The sequence below is a fragment of the Lepisma saccharinum genome, chromosome 17, assembly GCF_977018435.1.
Source record: "Lepisma saccharinum chromosome 17, izLepSacc3.1, whole genome shotgun sequence".
NCBI lineage: Eukaryota > Metazoa > Arthropoda > Insecta > Zygentoma > Lepismatidae > Lepisma > Lepisma saccharinum.
The window spans coordinates 3,232,553-3,254,357 of NC_139245.1; the positions used below are offsets into that span (position 1 = coordinate 3,232,553).

Sequence of the window (21,805 nt, forward strand, 5' to 3'; positions counted from 1 at the left end):
CCACAGAAAGATGATAAAGCAATGTGTGGCTACGTCTTGATGTATTCTATTTGATTATGTCACTGCTCAATGTTGTGAAATTCATTTGAAATATCTTCTCAATCTCTTCCTTTGACTGCAACCAACTTTTCCTGTAACTGAGTTCACATATTCATAACTTCTTCCATAGCGCTTCTTTCCTCCTTCCTGTGGTAAACTTCCTGGGAGGGGGATTCTCGCCTCACCAACAATTTGGCCTCTAAAATTCCTTAACCAAAATGTCCAGGGAGGGAGAGTTTCTGGTACAACAACAGAAGATAAGCAATTCGTTTTGACTTCAAATATACTTTACTGAGGACAATACAGGCCCAAAGTATATAGTATGGTTGTGAATGATCAATGCTTTCTGTCAGTCTCTCTTTCAAGCAATTATTAAAAGTTCTACACCAATATATGCACAGTAAAAGTAAAACAATAATACAAGACAAATAAAACTATGAAATCTAATAGATTTATATTAATCGAAAGCAAAAAGTAAACAATTTACACATAAACTATTTTCAACTATTTCGTAATTTGACACCTTTAACCAGTTAGTAAATGAATTGGTTTGCTACTTTATGAGTATCTGATATGTATAAAAGAAACAAATTGATCCCTTCATGTATTTAATAATTTACTTTTATATTGAATAACATTATAAATATGTATATTATATATATATATATATATATATATATATATACACACAGGGTGTTTCTCAAATAACAACTCATTTCTGTGAGAACACCCTTTAATGAAAGAAATACAAACACAGATTAAATGTACAGTCCCACTAGATCTACGTTCACCTCAGTTGAACATGCTCACCTGCATGTCAACACTAGTGTTGCCCACGAGACGAGACGAGACTTTGGTCTGTCCCGTCCCGTCTCGTGAAAATGCTGTCTCGTCTCGTGTCTCGTCTCGAAAATATTCGTTTGTCCCGTCTCGTGTCCCGTCTCGAAGGGTTCTGTCCCGTCTCGTCTCGTCCCGTCTCGTTTTGTCTCGTCTCGTCTCGTAAAAGTTATCCGGGATATCATGCCAACAAAAGTCAAAAGTAGCAGAAACACGAAATAGTTTTCCGGAAAGTGGGATGAAGCTCCAAATATTTTACCCATTGCGTGGTGAGAATAAATAAGGTTCGTTAATCATGAGGATATTAATATTAAAAATGCAGTTTGTTGGTTACTCATTGCTAGGTATCTTATGAAATCTACCATGTGGTTTTTCTGGCTTCCATACAAGAGTGCTCTTTTCATTACTGCTATACCTTTTGGAAGTTTTGAAATGTTTTCCACTAGACCTTCTTTCTTTCTGAATGTCGAACTTCCGTGCACTATGAAAATGTTCATTTTTTCTTTAAATTCTAAACTTAGCGCTCGGGAGCAACAAAAAAGTTTTTAAATGTGTAGTACGAACACAAAAGACTATTTAAAATTTCAATACTTAGTATATTACAAATAGAAAGCATTTATTGTTTTTAATATTGCTAAACATCTTCTATGACATAAGTTTCAAAAAGTGTTTCTTTGTGATATTGTGCTGTTTCTTATGCTCAGCTTATGACGCACATACTTCTTTGTTTTCTCTTTAGCCTCTAAGTCAGATACTATCACCGCTTGATCTAATTTATCCTTCGGCAGGCACGCATCTAGAAATATATGTCAGGGGAGGGTGTCCGAGCCAAGTGTTTCAGAAAAAATGATAATAATAACATTAACGACAACAATTAAGCAAATGTTTAAATTAATACATTAATATAATTCATATGTCTATTCACTTGAATATGTAAATTAATCAATTCTATTATTGTTATTACATGAAATGTTACAAAGAGTGTAGAAGAATAGTAATATAACAGCACGAATATTAGCTAATATCTAGCTTACGTGTAGTTAAGATCGCCTAAATTTGCATAAAAACAACTGTCCTGGCAAGAAGTTTCATGTCAAAAAAGGTGATGAATTGAATATTTGCTAAATAATAAAAAAGGATGTTAAGTATACTTGAAGAAAAATAAAATTCCTGATTTATATTTTATTCTCATTATTATAAGTAGTAGTGTACATAAATCTTCATTGATACTGTCATTCAAAGCCGTATGATCGCAATAAAATCCTTGTTCGGCATAAAAAAGTAACCCTCGATTATGCTAAAGAAATATATTTTTGTTTAGCTAGAGCAAGGCCCCAGGAGGATGCAAGAAGCCGTTCCTGCAAAAGTGTATGTTGTACGAGGGTCACTATTTATATTTTGAGCCTTGGCAACACTGATTGAAGTTAGGCGCGATTTGACGTTTGCACGGAATCGTCTGGCATTATTGACCATAACGTACTTCAAATGTTTTGTCAATAGCTTCATTTGTGTTGTTTATGTTGCCTTGGAGATTGCGCGACAACAATAAAATGGAATTAACTCGTGAACATTTTCGTGCGAAGATTTTTTACGATTTTCGACGTGGAATATCAAGACAAGAGTGTTCGATCAACTTACTTCCACATTTGGCGATGAAGCCCCATCCTTTGCCACTGTGAAACGCTGGTATAACGAATTTAATCGTGGCCGCCATTCGCTCACCGACGAGATTCGCGAAGGTCGTCCAAAATCAGTTGTTGTTCAAGAAAACATTGACGCTGTGCAAAACCTAATACTGCAAGATCGTCATGTGACATACTGTGAGATTGAGGCAACCATAGGCATTAGTTCCACCAGCATATATAAAATATTACATGATCATTTAGCTGTGAGAAAGGTATGTTCTCGTTGGATCCCACACAATTTGACAAAAACTCAAAAAGACGCTCGCGTCAATTGGTGCAAACAAATGCTCAATAAATACAATCGTGGTGCTTCAAAAGACGTACATAAGATTGTAACAGGTGACGAATCATGGATATATGCATATGAGCCGGAACGTAAACAGCAGTCGACTGTATGGGTGTTTCAAGATGAACCCAATCCAACAAAAGTTGTTCGCGCTCGAAGCACATCGAAACAAATGGTCGCCTGTTTTTTCGGGAAAACTGGTCATGTGGAAACTGTGCCTTTAGAGAAACGTAGATTGGTCAACTCTGAATGGTACACAACAATTTGTTTGCCAGAGGTCTTCGGTCAAATACGGAAAACAAACAAACGCCGTCGGATCATTCTTCATCAAGACAATGCCAGCTGTCACACATCTCGTCTAACAACCGACTTTACGAACAGTCAAAAAATCGAATTGATGGGTCATCCGCCGTACAGTCGTGATTTGGCACCCAATGACTACTTCTTGTTCCCGAATGTCAAGAATAAATTGCGTGGACAACGATTTTCGTCGGCGGAAGACGCCGTTGATGCGTTCAAAAATCATATTATGGAGGTGTCTCAAGAAGATTGGAAAAACTGCTTTGACTAATGGTTCGAACGAATGCAAAAGTGTATTGACCATAAAGGAGAATACTTCGAAAAACAATAAAGCAGTTTTCAATGCCAAATTCCCGGTTTTTCATTGTTAGGCTCTAAATATAAATAGTGACCCTCGTACGAAGCGAAGAAACGTGACAAAACCACCACGTATGGAAGGCAAACCTGCATATATTTTATATCGCACATTTACAGAGCCGTGCCTCCTGAAGTTATAAAAATCCCAACTTCAATGATTCTTTTAGACATGCTATAGTTGAAAAAAATATGTTTAGATGCACCAAAAGTGCATCATTATCAGATTATATATATAACGTGTTATTGGAATCAACATATTTGTGTAAATTGGGTGCCTCCCCGATTACGTAGTAATAACGTCGAGTTCTTGTAATCAAGATACCCAATGGAGGCACAAAGTGGATCGGATCGCACTTTAAACTGTAGGTCGGTTCGCGATTTAGCCTATTTGTGAATCAAGTGGACTTGAAATCCAATATCAACCTTAAGAATATTAGAACCCACTAATTCACCCGCAGCTAAGTCAAATTTCACATATCCCTCTTTATCCTCGTTCATAGACTTCCTGCAATACTCTTGTGCATGTGGGTTGCATCCCAACAGGTGCGAGAAATGTGAAGAGTTATTCTTTCCCTGTACTGCGTTATTTCTTTTCATAAGAGTAATTTCTCGTTTTATCTGAACTTTTAAAAAATGTGCAAAATACGTCTCTATCTTTAAACAACCACCCTTTCTCATGTATGTGTAAAATAATCCCACTCTGTCTCAAAAAACCTCTTCCTACGATCAAGTGAAGGAAACAACTCTCAAGTCTCAACAATTATAATTGTTTGCTTAAATTTCCTATAATTTATACAAACAGTAGCACACATCACGTCCTTTGGAGCAACACTGTCAACAGCTAATGTTACTTTCCTCGTCCTAATAAATTTAGTTCCAACCAGTGACGGCGCCAGGGAAATGTGACTGGGGGGTGGGGGCGGAAGGCTGGCAACAAAATATTGTAAGGGGGCAGTCACATTAAAACGCCCGAAAACACTACACATATATATACATATATAATAATACTTATAATAATAATTATTATTATTATTATATTCATGTATCGTGTTTTGTGTTTGCCTTTTATTTAGAGTGGACGTTTACTGCCTAAATTTACTTCTTGATTACGAGTTTATCTCCACATGATTCGTTTTAATAAAGACATTAATTCTTTTTTATTGATAAGTTGCGTTGTCTCTAGTGGCCTATTTCAGTATTGGAAGACATTCATAATATTATAATTCATCGTCTTTCTTGAGATGAAACTACTGATATAAATATTTTAGTTATAAGATAATAATATAAATGACGAAAAAATGCTTCGAAGAGTTTAATTTTCTTGCAAAATAAACGTGACGTTGGAAGAAATGAATCTTCTTAAGTATTAGAAACAATGTGAGGCACTTCTCCTGTAGGAGAATTCTGCTCTATGTGCTTTGGAGAACACATTGCCCACCTTTGGTACGTCCAGGACTTGACATTTCTTCTCAATGTCAAGAACAGCCAAATGAGGCAGTTTGCATCCAGCATCCTGTTTCGAGCAAGCCTTTTCAAAGATTTTAAGGACAACCATCTTCGTAACGCTGAAGAGTTTTGGGCAAATTTGTGTTTCACCTTTCAGGGAAATGTTATCACAGGATAAAAAAAATCAGACAAAGGTTACAGTTATCTCATAATTCAAGAAATATTCTGACCCTGGCATTACTTACTCTTACTCTACCACTCCAACGTATGTCTGTGCTACACAATTACAGGCACCTATGGGGTTCGTGGGAAGAAGTTCTTCGAATTTGATATGTACGAGAAAGAGCGAACCTGCATCCAATGATTGAAGAGTGGCAAATCCTAATAAGCATTCTTTTACCTGCCCGCGATATGTTTTGAATCGAATTTTAAGTGTAATTTGCATTTTAAGGTTCACGTTCAATACATTTCCAAATAATATCCCCTCATTAACTTCAAGAGTATCGAAGAAATTCCCTTTGTTACGGTTTCCTCAGACTCATCATCTCGAAATTCAAATCCCTGAATAGTAAGAAACCGCGATGAATCCACAACAACTGACATGTAGTGTCGGGTTTTCTTCGATCACCTTTGGTCCTGGGTTCGATACACAGTGGAGGCACTTTAAACTATAAGTCCAATCCCGATTGGCTTTTCTGTGTATAAAGTGGAATTAAAACATCAAATCAACCAACCAACCAAATCTTGAATCAACTTTGAATGTCTTTTAATAATTAGCGTTGTCACTAACGACAACGATTAGAATAATTTGCCCGTACTACAGATGATGTCTTGTGGTCCTGAAAATATTCGTGATGTTTTAAAACCATCCACATTCAACACTTTTTCCCAGTTCTTAAGACTGGTTAAAACTTAGGTTAATCTCGGCTATTACAGGACATAAATGAATGAGAAATCACCTATGCCCAGGTCGGCGCTCGAATCTTGAACGAAAGTCACATACACATAGCTATATATATACTAAACAAATTAATATTTGTTAATCAAGTTGGTATTATAAGCAGGAAAGTGATATCATGCAGAATACACCACTTTGAAAAGGTGAAAATCGTCATACTATTATAAATGAACTCTCTTATTATTCGATATTTAATTAACTTCAGTTGGGAGGGCCCGGGGGGGCGAAGTGTCTGACATGGGGCGTCCCCCTGCCTCCTCTGGCGTCGTCACTGCTTCCAACCCTCTAATAACTTCGCTGCTGATAGCCTCACCTTCGAAATGGAAGCTTGTGTGTCGGCGAATAATACAAAGCACTTGTGTTCACTGTCCCTCTTTCATTCAAAGTCTGCCGTTTTCCTTTTCAGCTTTTCCTGCAAAACTTCCTGTCAGCTAGCAAAGCAAATTACAGAATTTTTATTGCCCCTCCCTTGCATCAACCTTCATTCCTACATTAGGCCTGGATTTATGGCACTTACCCGCTACTGCAGGTCAACCTCGCCCCTATGTTTGATGTTTGCCCCCTGAAGCAACGGTGTCCATTGTTCAAAGCGAAACCTCTGTCAGTGAGGAAGGGCGAAAAATAGTCTCGGAATACACCTTGGCCGTAAACAGGCTCCCGCCACCCTGACATTGGTGTCAGCTTCCCTCTGAAGTTTGATAAAACTACTTTGTGAAATTTCTTTAGTAACGATTGAAAATGTAGACAGTAGATACTACATGTATTTTGCTCATAAACTTGAAGGCTAAATTCACAGAATAAAAAGAACAGCTACAACATTCCTTCATCTGATTTACAGAAAGGCTAATCGGGACTGGACCCACACTTTAAAGTGGGATTCAAATCACTATGTTCCTTCACCGGGTATCGAATGATTACAAGGTGACGACGCTACCACTGTACCATTGGGGAGTTCCCGTAGAACAACGTTTCCTTCTACGACGATTATACAGAACTTAGTGCACTTCCTTCATTTGAAATCTATTCTATATCAGGCTCAGTATTTCGTTATTACAATCCAAGGAATAGTATTCTCCTCAAATAAGAAATAAATAAATAAAAAAAAAGCATTGGAAATAATCTTCAAACGGACGTAAAAAGATCGAATCCAACCACCTGTCGAATGCCTGAGGGAAACAACAAGAATTTTCTCAACAAAGACATTTCCGAAATTTCCATAACATTCTAAAAATTTTGCAACCCGTGCAAATAATCACGTGGTAAAATCTTGTCATGGTTCCCTGTAAACACTAAAATCACCAAATTACTTCTTTCCATAATACCCTTATTTTCTCCTCCTCTTTAGCTCTCATCTGTTCGGAGTGGGATAATGCAAGATTATTTGTCCCTAATTATCTCTTTCTCTTAGTCTTGCTAATATCTTGGACTCCTTAATAACTTTCCCAACAACTCCTTATCATTTTGTACTGCCATGTTTCCCACAATGTTTTAACTACTTCCTAATAACATTCACTTCTGTACACCCTTTGATGTAAAAATTAAATAAAAATAATAAACCCTATCCGTCGGTCCGTTTATCTTTCCAACCTATAGAGCTGAGACTATGTTTACAAGATAAATCTCGGACTCAGATACTCCACGATCTTTTGGCCCCTCCTTCCACCTTCTCTACCTGCCCTTTTACTTGATGTTATTCAGAATTGTATTAGTATCTGGAGTACTATCGTAACATAAACTTATTAACCTGGAATGAATTGAAAAATAAAAATGGGGAGTAACCCTGTGTTTCGAAAGAGTATTGAAAATAAGTTTAGGTGTTCATTCATTCATTCCTCTCTCTAGAATAGTCTTCTTTTGACTTAACACGCGCTTATCAACGTTTCTAATTGAAATACCTTTTTCCAAGCAAACAAGTATTTGCAACTGATTAAATATTTTGCTTTTATTTTTTCGAGACATTCGAGACGAGACGAGACTTTTCAAAAGCCGTCCCGTCCCGTCTCGTGTCTCGTCTCGAAAACGAGACGAGAAAGGCATTCCGTCTCGTCCCGTCTCGAATTTCAAAAGGCTTGTCCCGTCCCGTGAGCAACACTAGTCAACACAGAAACCCCACCTTTCGACACAGTTCCTAAAAACCTTTCCAGCATTTGTGGTGTAATGTTATTCACAGCCTGAATAATTCGTCCCTTGAGTTGTTCAACGGAGTTGATCTTGACCTTGTACACTTGTGATTTGATAAAACCCCAGGCAAAAAAGTCCAAGGGTGTGAGATCTGGTGATCTTGGTGTCCATATCCGTCGTGAACCTCGTCCAATCCAGCGGTCCGGAAATGTCTCGTCCAGTGAGGAGGGTCACTATCCTGTTGGTAGAACACAGTGCCCAGGATGCCGTCGTTTCACATCGTAGACGCTCCCAGTCTTCCTTGAATTTGTTAATCAGGAGACGGATATTCTCCCTCGATGGTGCCTCTTTGTGGTATCGTTGCCGAACACTTTCCTCGACGGCTGCAAAGGTTTGGCCAGCAGTTTCCAGCAAACAATACTGGTTCTTTCTTTTATGGTGAGCATCTTTCAGTTAGACCTAAAAGAAAAGATAGATGTCAGGTTTTTCCATGAAATGAGTTATTTATTTGTGTGTGTAGATTAAGATCTCCCCCCTCCCAACAGTCTTAATTGGTATTTACAATCTATACAATTTATAAAGTGGTCCAAACGAAGTAGAATGTGACATCTCGAACGCGAAGAGAATACTTCTGGACATTCTCTCGCCTCACAATGTTGATTTCCTCCTGGAAGATAATCTGGATCACTTTTATCCACATCATATTCACTTTCCTCACTGACAAACTCTTCACGTGAAACATGGGTTGGCTTAATTTTAGACTTCAACTGCGAAAGAGGCAAGTTTTCTTCCGATGATGAACTAATATTTTGACAAAACGTATTGATAGCAGTCCTCTTGCACCACCTTTTCTCGGAAGACAGGTAGAACCTCACACACAGAGGGGATTGAGGCTCTGCCCAAAAGGTGCAAAGTACATACTTGAAGTATGGTATTGACGGAAGTGACGTCACCTAGTACAGTTCGAAAGCGCCAAGAACAGAAGCACGCAGCTCTCAGCGCAGATGCTTGGTGACTAGGTCACGTGATATCCACACTCGTTGTTCATTTGTTTTAAATCGCGGAGATAGAAAGCTAGCAACACGGGTTAAATATGCGTTATGGGTCAGCAAGTTGTCGGTTAAAGTTCTTCTAATGTGTGGAAATGTATGTGTACGAACGTTTGAAAATGCTATGTGAATTCTATGGTTAAAAACAAGTGTTTAAAACGTGAGGAAAACAACGTGTCCTCAGTTCTATCTACTGATCGTATTTGGCGCTGCAGTCGAAGTGCAATTCGAAAGACTTTCACTTCCAGTCCACGACTTGAAGACCACACTCCAAGACCATACTCGGAGGATGCTCGCTTCAAGTACGGTCTTGCACCTTTCGGACACGGCCTTATTTTCTAGACTTGAGACTTGCACTTCGAGACAGAAACAAGAACGAGGCACATGTTTATAAATCGAGACAAAGCGAGAACGAGACAGGCATTTACAATTCGAGACGAGGTCGAGACTCGACTAAAGCTCGGTACGATACCATCCCTAGGGGGCAAGATACATAGGAAGGGGGAGGTTCACTTGAAGTTTCCACATTCAACTCTTACACTAGATCAATTGATTGATTTTGTTTATTTTACTTCGCTTTTATGTTCTTTTTGGCTAATCGCAAAGAATGAGTGCCGATTTGATTAAATTGATGAAGGGACACCCATAGCCAGGTCGGGATTCGAACCCGTGACCTTTGGTGTCGTAGCGTCCTTGCACCAGAAATTATTTTGTAATGTTCATATAGTTTGTTATCGAAAGCTATCGTCCACTCAATGACGTATTTAGAGAGGGGTCCATGGGGGTCCGGACACCCCCCCCTCCGAAGGACTTACCTAGTATTAATATTGAATAATGAAAATATAATTTTTATTATTTGTTATGTAATCCATGGTTATTTATTTCTGCCGAACCTATTGGAAGGCAAGGAATTGGGATCACACGGCTTTGAAGGACAGATCCAAAGATTTATGCACTCTACTGCTTATGATGATATGCATTAAATATTAATCAGGAACTTTTTTATTTTTCGTCAGTTGGATAACTCCTTTTTTGTTATCCAATAAATATTCAATTCTCTATCTATTTGACATTAATTCTCTTGCCAGAGCAGTTGTTTTTATTCAAATTTTGGCGATCTCAACTACACGTAAGGCAGATAATGAATTCGTACTATTCTTTTACTATCATTTAACTATTCATGTAATAATAATAATACAGTATCAATTAATTTACATATTTAATTAATATTATTTTAACTTAATTAAATATAATTGGCTTTATTATTATTAATAATATTGAGCCACTTGGTCGGAACCCCCCTCCCCCCACGAAATATATTTCTAGATACGTGCCTGCCTCCACTGAATATTCTAAATTTGATATCTTACTTTTGAATTTTTTAAAATAAGATTTGTTGTGCTTAATATTTTCCCATTGAATTATCCTTTGTTCGTTATTGTCGCGAAAAATCAGGGAGGTAAATGAACCCTATAAAACCGTTAATTGGGATGGAAATATCATTGAACTTGTGATTAGAAGGGAAAGAATTTTAAGGTGATTATGCTCGGGAAAGGGAAGAAAATGTTCTCAAAAAGGTGCAATAAAAAGTGCTGATAAAATGCCTTCATTCAATGCTCTCTTTTTCTGCGCCTTCTGTATATAATTCGCGCGGACCGCAGAGAGAACGGTGGTTCTGCCAAATAGGTTTTGATGAAGTTTGTGTTTTCTCTCGCGGGTTTTACTACATTATCTTGGGAACTATTGGAGCTTCAATGATTATATTAAACCATTTTATAGTTCTCGTTCTGCTCTACAAAATGAGATTGTAGGATTTTATGTAGGTGCTCAAGAAGAGTGAAAATCATTTATTTTTCTGTCCAATTTTTTAACAAAACATGAGAGAAAGGAAGGAAAAGGATGCTGAAGCATAAAAGAGTGGGTAAAAAGGGGATACATGTGCTAATCTCACGAAAAGGTGCAATAAGTTGCAACAAAGTGTGTTCATTTTACTTGATTTCATGTCCTAAGTACATATCTCAAGCGATCGATATGAAAACAGCTATATTTTTGGAAAGGTGCTACACCTTAAAATCCGTTCCCTAGTGATTAGTTCTCCCCCTTCCCTGGAACGACACTGCTTTGCATTGCATTACTACTATGCCGCATTCGTTTGATCATTTACGCAGCACAGGTCAGTAGTGTGATCGATGTAAACAAATCTGGTGAGAAAAAAGCAATCCCAAATAGTAAACACAGTTCCATAACTGTTCACAAGTACGAAGTTCATTCCTAAAGGTCATAAATTTGCGTGCGGCGTCCGATAGCAACTGTGTTGTGAATTCGCTTCTTTTCGTTTACGATGTTCTTCTCCTCGCCTACACAGCTGACGTAACAGGAACGAGGTTTTACACATGCAGGAGGTGCGTGCGTGAAGGGTGAGGAACCCTTTGACTGCGCATGCGCGTCAGCTGATCGATGCAGTATTGCCATCTCACGACTTTTTTCACTAACAGCTTTTATTTCTGTCTTTCATTCTTTGTTTCCTTTTCTGTCCTTCTCTCTCTCTTTCCCTTCTTCTCTGCTTCTTTCTTTCCTTCTCCCTCTTTTCTCTCTCTCTCTCTCCTTTCTCTTTCTTTCTTTCCATCTTTCTCTTTCCTTCTTTCTTTCTTTCCCGCTCTCTCTTTCTTTCTCTCTCTTTCTCTCTCTCTCTCTCTTTCTTTCTCTCTCTTTCCTTCTCTCTCTTTGCCTTCTTTCTTTCCTTCGTTCTTTCTTTCGGAAGAGAAAGAAAGAACGAAGGAAAGAAGGATCGAGAAAGAGGGAAGGGGAGTGGGGACAGAGAGAGAGAGAGAGAGATGCCTTTCCTCTCTCTCTTTCTCTCTCTCATTTTCCTTCTCTCCTCTTTCTCTTTCTTTCCTCTCTCTCTTTAGGAAGGAGAGAAGAAAAAGAGAGAGAAGAAATAAGAAGTAGATGTATCTCTCTCCTTCTCTCTTTCTCTTTTCTGAGAGAGAGAGAGAAAAGAAAGAAAGAAAGGGAGGAAAATACTTCTTTCTTTCTTTCCAACGAGAGCTCTGTCTCTCTCTCTCTCTCTCTCTCTCTCTCTCTAGAAGAGAAAAGAAAGAAGAAACGAGAAAGGAATAAAGAAACAAGGAAAGAGAGAGAGAGAGAGAGAGAGAAAGAGAGAAAGGGAAAAGAAAGAAATAAGAAGAAAGAAGGAAACCCCCTCTCTCTCTCTCCTTGTTTCTTTATTCCTTTCTCGTTTCTTCTTTCTTTTCTCTTCTAGAGAGAGAGAGAGAGAGAGAGAGAGACAGAGCTCTCGTTGGAAAGAAAGAAAGAAGTATTTTCCTCCCTTTCTTTCTTTCTTTTCTCTCTCTCTCTCAGAAAAGAGAAAGAGAGAAGGAGAGAGATACATCTACTTCTTATTTCTTCTCTCTCTTTTTCTTCTCTCCTTCCTAAAGAGAGAGAGGAAAGAAAGAGAAAGAGGAGAGAAGGAAAATGAGAGAGAGAAAGAGAGAGAGGAAAGGTATCTCTCTCTCTCTCTCTCTCTCTCTGTCCCCTCTCTCTCTCTGTCCCCACTCCCCTTCCCTCTTTCTCGATCCTTCTTTCCTTCGTTCTTTCTTTCTCTTCCGAAAGAAAGAACGAAGGAAAGAAAGAAGGAAAGAGAGAGAGAAGGAAAGAGAGAGAGAAAGAAAGAGAGAGCGGGAAAGAAAGAAAGAAGGAAAGAGAAAGATGGAAAGAAAGAAAGAGAGAAAGGAGAGAGAGAAAAGAGGGAGAGAGAGAAGGAGAGAGAAAGAAGGAAACAAGAAACTTTCCTTCTTTCTTTCTCTCTCTCTCTCTCTCTCTCTCTCTCTATCTCTCTCTCTAGGCCTCCCTCTTTCTCTCTAGCTACACATCTCTCACTCTGTTTAATAGTATTTGTTACAAACTGGCGAAATTAATTTTAACATTCCTTTGAGCTAAGCAAGAGGTCTGAGTGCCCACAATCTCGACACTCTGGGATGTTCGAATCCGAACTGGGGCATTCCGTTCGTTCTGTAATGGATTTCATCAAATCATCGTTCTCCTTATCTCCGCTATTAACGTAAAGATGCAGAAAAAGCATAAAGTAAACAATGAACATAAAGAAATATTTTTAAATATATTTATACGGTCATCGTGATTTGACAACTTCAAGAAATATTATTAACCAGCAAAGGTTCGATCCCCGGATGGACGTCCGTAGGATTTTTTCAAGGGAGGGGCAAGCAAGTTATTTCCTTCCGGGGGGGAGGGAGGCATAGTTTTCCCCATAATAGTGATGCCCCCTCAAGAAACACTGTTTCAATCTGAAATTAAAATTTTCCTTAAAGCACTTATAATAATTAACAAAAATTACTGTGACTGAAATGGTATTATGTGTGAAATATGTACTTTTTAGGTGGACACTCATTTTCCAAGAGGGCGCGGCCCCCATTGCCGCCTACTTCCGAACGTCCATGCGGCACAAGCACATTGTACACGGGTATGATCCCACTTTAAACTGTAGGTCCAGTCCCGATTAGCCTACCTGAGTGAAAACGAAAGTGTTATCCGAGTCACTTAAATGTACTGTAATCCGAAAATCTGACTCGTCTCCCCTTGATTACGAGACCAGATTAATTTTGACATCTCTTGTTTTCATTATAACGTCCAATAATTGCAATAAAGAGCCTCCACGATGGCGCAGTGGTAGCGTCGTCGCCTTGTAATCAAGGAGGCACATAGTGGTTCGGATCCTTCTTTAAACTCCAGGTTCAGTCCTGATTAGCCTTACTGTGCATAAAGTGGACTTAAAACACAAAATCAATTAATAATTGCATTAAAGCAATTGTAGAGAGCGTATTTTTGTCTACTATTGTTCCGTTTAACTACTGGTTTATTTTGTTTCTTGTGAAATTCTGAGTCTTGTCACTGCCCTGGTAATTTATTATTTATATTATAACATAATTGCATCAAAATGCTTATTCTAGATCGTTTGGAACTACAAATTATGATTAGTTCATGTGACAGAAGCACAAACATCGATTTTAGACACATGTTACAAGTCACAAGTGCAATGAGCTTACGAGGATAAAAACAGATGGCAGCATAGTTCCCTTAAAATATCTCGATATTTAAACTTGTAGGTATAAATAAAGCAGAAGTTTATTTAAAATAAAAGTAATTGGTTCGTCTTACTATGTATGCAAAATATGAACAATATGCCAGATAAGTGGAGTACAAGGGAGCAATAAATAATTAATAATGCATTTACGCATATGAAAGTAATTGTTTGATGCTTAAATTGAGACCAGATCATGGAAATTACATTTTCTCTTTCTGAATATGTCTTTTTCTTTGCTTGTGTTTTGTGTACGCAGTTTAGTAAACGACAATCTTGTTGGAAGCGCAACACAAATTTTAAAGTATTCTAAATGAAAATTAGAGAGGGAATGCAAAACTTAAGGAAGAAAGTAGAAACATTACTGGAATAGTGGAACACGCTCGAATGTGAAGAACTTACAGTGCGTACAGAAAATACTCCAGGGAATTCCAGGATCTTGGATTTAACAAGTTCCATACTTGAAAGGATATATATGTACAAATTATTTATTCTCTATCATTGGCTAACTATAAAAGAACCAATGACCCTCATACTTAGCATGACTACTGAGCTGGTAAAAGATAGAAATAATTACTAAACTCCTCAATGTAAGGCGAAGTGGCAGCAGACTAAGCTGGATTAGAACTTTAGAAACGGACCACGATGTGCCACCACCATGAATCTGTGCAACGAGGATACAAAATGTGTGCTTGAAAATTTAGCGCTTATTTTGTACTGTGAGATAGCAACACTGTGCCGATATCTTGATATCGTCGGGGTAACTGTGTGCTCAGCGCAGAACACGACGCTACAAGACCGGGAACGTGCTATTCCAGTAAACCGTGCTTCAACATTCACGTGCAGGGCTCGAAATCTCGACAAATCAAAACAAGAGTTTCGCTACGAGAATACAAGTGTCGAATCCACCCTGAGTCAGCTTTAGGACAGTCGTTGTTTTTGTGCAGTCGTAATATACAGAGCGGAGAGAGGAAAGCTTTTACCGGCAGATTTTTGTTTCATTTCCTCCCAGCCCACGACTTGGTTGTGGAGAGCTAGGGGTGGAGTGGGAAGGACAGGAATTGATTATATTTCCTCCCCCAAGTTTACCAAGGGGTGGTGTTTGTGCAGCTGGGGTAATTTTGCAAGAATGGGAAAAGGAGAGGCAAACAAATTCCTACGGAAAAAGGACGCCGTTGTGGAATCGTCGCCGAACAAAATCGAACTCAAAAGGAAGATCACGCTTCTCAATGGTGTGGCTATCATCATAGGGACCATCATTGGTTCTGGTATTTTCATCTCACCGAAAGGTGTGTACGAATATACGCATTCTGTAGGAGGGTCGCTGGTTATTTGGACATTGTGCGGAATCTTCTCAATGCTTGGGGCTCTGTGTTACGCCGAACTGGGGACGTGCATAACTCGATCGGGGGGTGACTATGCGTACATTTTGGAGGCTTTCGGTCCTCTTCCTGCCTTCCTCAGACTGTGGGTGGCTCTGATTATCATTCGGCCAACAACTCAAGCCATCGTGGCACTGACATTCGCCCAGTATTTCACCAAACCATTCTTCCCTGACTGTGAGCCACCAGAGAGCGCTGTCAAACTGCTAGCAGCTGTATGTCTGTGTGAGTATTTACTTTTTTCTAACTTTTGTAAGCGATTATCTCATTGTCAGATTCTAAACTTCAAAATGTAACTTTGCAGCAATATCAAAACAAATGAAATGTTATAGGAACCAGCGGCGTACTAACAAATTTCTTAAAGGGGCAAGGGTTTTTAGAGGGTACAAGGGTAAGCTTAGCCCCAAAATGATCATATATTGGGGGTTTTAGAAAACCTTCGGGGTAGTGTTCGAAAAACTTTTGGTAGATATTGAGAATGTGTGGATAAATAACAGAAATCAGTGGCGGCGATTGGGGTTCGGGGCACCCCCACTTTTGCCCCCGCACTATGCTAAACCTTCTGTACCTTATGTCCTTGCTCCCCCTCTTTTTGCACCTTCCCCCCCTAGATTTGGAACCTAATCGCCGCCACTGACAGGAATGGATTGTTTTTCAGCATTCCGTTAGCTTTACCACTTCTCATATATCCAGTGTGGTAGAAAATCTGTACCTAAAGGGATTAATACCCCTTGGTACATCCGAATACACTGGCTGGTCGACTCATCTCTCTACTCACTGGCGCAGGAACGGGGGGGGGGGGGGTGCAGGGGTACAATGTACCCCCTAAATTTTTGAAGAGGGATACTGTACCCCCTTAGATAATTTGACAGGCAAGGTACTACTGTTAAAAGAACCTATTTCCAATTCGCTCAATTAAAAAAGGTTTCTATTGTTTATAACTTACAAGCATTATCTTCCTACCACAGGAATTCAAACCATTGTAAACTTATTATACTACATAGTGCTTGCTACTAGTTAGTTCATTGACCTGTGTTCTTAGAAACCTCTTTAAGGAGATGAAAATTGATTAAAATGTGTGTGAATCAGGTAAAACTTACTCTAAAAAAAAACACTCCAGAAGAATGCTCTTATTCATTTAAAAATCCAGGAAATTCGTGTGTACTGTTCTAAAATGGATTATTTTCCATGCCTTTACATTATACGTAAGTATAAGCACCTGTGAAGTGGTATGTGTGTTTTTGTGCGAGTATACACACACACACACACACACACACACACACACACACACACACACACACATATATATATATATATATATATATATATATATATATATATATATATATATATATGTATGTGTGTGTGAGGGGAGGCTGAATTTTGTACCCGCCCAGGGAATGGATGTTCTTGAATCAATTTCATCTTGTCGTATTATTCTTATTTTGTGTTGCTCTTCCATTTAAGACAATCGCGATGATGAAGATGAATGACGAATGATGAAATTGATGACATGGCACTCGCTAAGAAACGGCCTGTCAGGGACTGGAAACCGAAACCTTTCGTGTCGAGATCGTGGGTCAGCCACTCAATGTTATCAATTTCATCTTAATCCATAATTTCCAATTTGGGGGGAAGGGGGTGTAAGGTCTTTTTTTTTAGAGGGGTGAAAAGATAAATTTGGTGCCAAAATGACCATAAATTGGGCCTTCGTGGAAAATTTTAGTGTGATGTTTCTGAAAATTTGAGGTGCGTGGATGAATCACTGTCTAATCACCACCCATCTTAATTGTTGCGATTAGCCCAAAGTGGCAGAGAGGCGACGCAATACAATACGAATACAACTTTAAGTGTTTGTTAATTAACTTATCTGAGGGATATTCTTGGGACTGCGGTAAAGAACGAAACAAGCCTTTGTAAAATCGAGGCGAGACCGAGACTTACTCTCGTTCGAGACGATCGTGAAAAAGTTTGAAAAATTTCACGTAAGCCAAAATTGTTTTATTATGAGACTTATTCGGATATACGTACCAATTGAGTGACAAACTGATTATTTGTAGTTTGGTCACGTATTTTGTTTATCGTTATTGCGAAGTTAATACACTAGTGGCAACTGTGAACTTGTGGAGCGTGGTTGCATACATTTACGTTGCATATATTGCTTATAATACTACATACATACTTCGAGACGAAACTGAGACGAGAAAGGTAACGAGGCGGGAAAATCTAGACGAGTAGAGGGATACACATAGGAATTTGCACGTTGAACGAGACACACTTCCTTACACACGAGACAAGACAAGAAACTACCAAGTCTCGTCCTGTCTCGATAAGAACCTATGATCTCAGAAGCATAGCGGCGACTGGCTATCAAAACTGGAGGGGAGGGGGGCAAAGACGGTTTACCTTTCTTGGTAGACAAGGCTTAGCATTAAGAAACTATAGTGTGGAGGGAAAAGTGCCAAAAAGTGGGGGACAATGCCCCCACGCTCCACCGAATTGCCGCCACTGCTCAGAAGTGTGGTTTCGTAGAACTGGGTCAGGTTTGTGAATTTGAAAAAATAAGTTTAATAACCCTCATAGTCAGTGGCGTGTCTAGGTTTTTCTAAAAGGGGGAGGGGGTACGTTTACTGTTTTTAGTAGGCGATTTTCTGCCTTTGACTTTTTTTTTGGAATAATAGGCCAAATGAACGCCACCAAGCCCCACTTTAGCACGCCACTGCTCATAGAGTTGTAGTCAATTTTAGTGTTGAAAAATTTGTTATTAAGAAGTACGTCCCCTATATATTGAATAATATAATAATAAATTATCCGTGGTGCAACAGCCAGTCATTGCCAGGATCTACCTACAGACTGCCGGCCTCACTCCCACCTGACGTGTGGCCAGCACGACGAACCCCCAGTCGTTGTTGTAGATTTCCTTGGCTGGGTTACAGCACTCATTCGTAGCTCCCCAATTTCCTCACGATAGTGAGTGGCCACCGTTCCCATACACTGGCCGAAATCTCAGGAGAAAAGTTGTTACGCTTCCCCTAGGAGACTCAAACCTATGCGCGTCCCGTAACTGGAGCCCAAAGCGTGTGGGACAGTGAACAAAACTTAGCATTATGAAGTCATAGCGTGGGAAACAAAGTGGCAAAAAGAAGGGGGCAACTAACCCCCACCACCCCCGAATCGCCACACTGCTCTCAGAAGTATGGTTTCGTAGAACCGGATCAGGTTTGTGAATTTGAAAAAAACCTCCATAGACTGTGGCGTGTCCCAGTATTTTCTAAAAGGGGGAGGCGGGGGGTTACGTATACTTTTTTTTAGTAGTCTGCCCTCATGTTGCCTTCTTTTCCTGTCTTTCATGTTTTTTTAGAAATAATAAGCCGCGGGGGCGGGGGTATTCCCCACCAACCCCCCATGGGCACGCCACTGCTTTTAGCCTAGATGTTGTAGTCAATTTTAGTGTTGAAAAATGTGTTATTGCAATAGAAGTAAGTCTCTTATATATTGAACATAACATAAATTAACCAAATCTGATTAAGTCTGTCGTGTGGTGACCATTTAGATAGCAGAAGCACTGAATATATAATTTTTAAATAAACAATAGTACATTAAGCGGCAGGCTTGCCTTGATATAAACACCGCACGCCACTGCTTCGCGGCATATTAGTCTTTCACGGGCTCCGCAAAAATGCCTCTCGACACTTTCGGGGAGAATCCTCGGAGTTGTGCAAAATTCGAATTGCATTCCGAAGCAGTGCTGCGGTAGCTTATCTTGTATGCACGCCACCATTCAAGATTATTTTAAGTGTTACAGATAACATTTGAGCGGGAAATCCCTCATGTAGTCATTAACATCAATCGATATTTGATAGGTTTAACCAGCTTGAACCTTGGCCAGACATGAAATTCCCCGATATTATTCTCGCTGAAGAAGAGGCTGTCGCAGGACAGCAGTCGAGTACCACGTAATTACGCCACTTGTAAAAAACACTTGAATGTCGCAAGTTCCGTGAGCCACGCACTCTTGATAAATTTCAAGAGGATACAGGGAAATAACTACCTTTTTCCTTCTCAAGGTCAGCTGTTATCTATGTCCCCCGAAAAGCGTGTACGGCGTCACAAAAAATGTCTGCGAATTACGTTATTTTTAGAAATATCGTAGGAGAATGAACGACTACTCTCATTTCTAGGAGACATACACGTGCCTAGAAATTATAGTTCATGAGTGCTCCACGTGCTAGCCTCACATGTAACAACAAAAATAATATATTCCATTAAGTTTAATAGACCTATTATTAATATAAAAATAATGTTAATAAGAATAGATTAATTAATAATAATTACTAAAATCACTGCTATTATTATATGCATAGACGAAGCAATGATGCAAAGAGAAGAATGTAACAGCACACATTAGGCCGTAGCCAGGATTTTATTTCGGGGGTCTCATCCCTTATCAGCAGAGTTTCGCCAGAAATATTTGTAAAAAATATTGATAAAACTTAATTAGTTGAAATAATAATGACAATAATAATTTTTACCACTGTTATATTATCATTTTACAAATAAATTAAAAATAAACCCATTTTAATCCAAATTTATTATTATTATTATAATTATATAAATGGAGGAACTTTGTACTCGTTCCACGGTATGAGTGACATTATTTTTCTTACATTTTGTACAGTTAGTGTACTGAAATTCATAGTTATTGTATTTAGTTATTACACATTTCGTTCAAAAAAAGGCTTTAAAAGTTAGAGGCAAATTTTACCAATAGATATTTGTAGGATTGTGGCGGGGGGCTTCAGCACCCTTAGTCCTGCCCCCTGGTTACATGCTTGGCATTCATAATCTAACGTATTTCTAGATGGGATCACTAAAACGTGTACAGAAATAGTTGTTCTACAAGGTAATTAATGTTTACAATAAATTGAAAATTTGAATAGAATAGCAGAAATGTTGTTAACAGGGGGCGATTTTACACTAGGCTAACCTAGTCTGCAGCCTAGGAACCGTTCAAAAATGATGTCTATAACCACGTAAATTATTTTCCATCATCGTGTGCTTACCGATGATGATACAAAATAATTTATATGGCTACAGATAAGCATTACATCTGTGGAACAATGGTTTCCGGTAAGGACGTTAATGTGAAAAACTCAGGAACACAATGACATTTTTTAAATTTGTTTTATTTTATTTCTCTCTTTTGCCATTTTTGGATAATATGAGGATGAAATTTGTGAAAGGGAAATCACAAACAGATATGGACAGCACACAACACAAACCCCATACACGATTATATTGGCTGCGGATATATTTGCCCATTCTTTGTTCGAAATACGCGAGCTAAACTATTGTGAAAAAATATAAATATGCTGACCAAGGCAGTAATTTATTTTATTAAAAACATAAACTAAACGTAACGTTTCAACCTTCTAGCAAGGTCTTCATCAGACTCTGTATCAAGTACAAAAGTAACAAGATACCAAAAACAGGGCATTATATATACACAAAACATTACTCCCTCCAGACTATTAGAAAGTTGTTTTGGAACTTTCTAGCAGGTGGCTTTCACTAGTGAACTGTACTTTCACCTAAAAGGCTAAAAATATATACTTCCAAATAGGAGAAACGAAAAAGAGACTGAAAGATAGGTTGAAACAACATAGGGATGATGTACGACTTAAGAGAGAGAGAAATGCGATATTTAAACACACGAGAGAAACAGGACATGACATAGAGTGGGATGAGGCTAAGCAGATAGGAAGGGAGAAGAGAATGCTAGTGAGAAAATGGAAGGAAGCCAAGGAAATAGAGAAGAAAGGTGAAGAAGACACAATGAACTGGAATGGGGGACTGAAGTTAAACAAAGAATGGAAGAAAGTGTTAGAAATAGTGGAAAGGACAAGAGAGAAAGAGGAGAGGAGAAGGGAGAAAAATGAAGGAAAAAGAGCGTGAGATATAAAGCCCAATCCACATTCTATATGGAAGTATATATTTTTAGCCTTTTAGGTGAAAGTACAGTTCACTAGTGAAAGCCACCTGCTAGAAAGTTCCAAAACAACTTTCTAATAGTCTGGAGGGAGTAATGTTTTGTGTATATATAATGCCCTGTTTTTGGTATTTTGTTACTTTTGTACTTGATACAGAGTCTGATGAAGACCTTGCTAGAAGGTTGAAACGTTACGTTTAGTTTATGTTTTTAATAAAATAAATTACTGCCTTGGTCAGCATATTTATATTTTTTCAT

General features: G+C 38.7%; 1 protein-coding gene across 1 annotated transcript in view; it reads left to right on the forward strand.

The window, feature by feature from the left end:
• Window positions 1-14,967: 14,967 nt before the first annotated feature.
• Window positions 14,968-21,805, forward strand: part of JhI-21 (Juvenile hormone Inducible-21) — a 102,972-nt gene continuing 96,134 nt past the window's right edge. Inside the window, exon 1 of the mRNA XM_083138448.1 lies at window positions 14,968-15,783. Coding sequence (XP_082994574.1) covers window positions 15,306-15,783 — 478 coding nt within the window. The 5' untranslated portion in view covers window positions 14,968-15,305. The remainder of the gene's footprint in view (window positions 15,784-21,805) is intronic.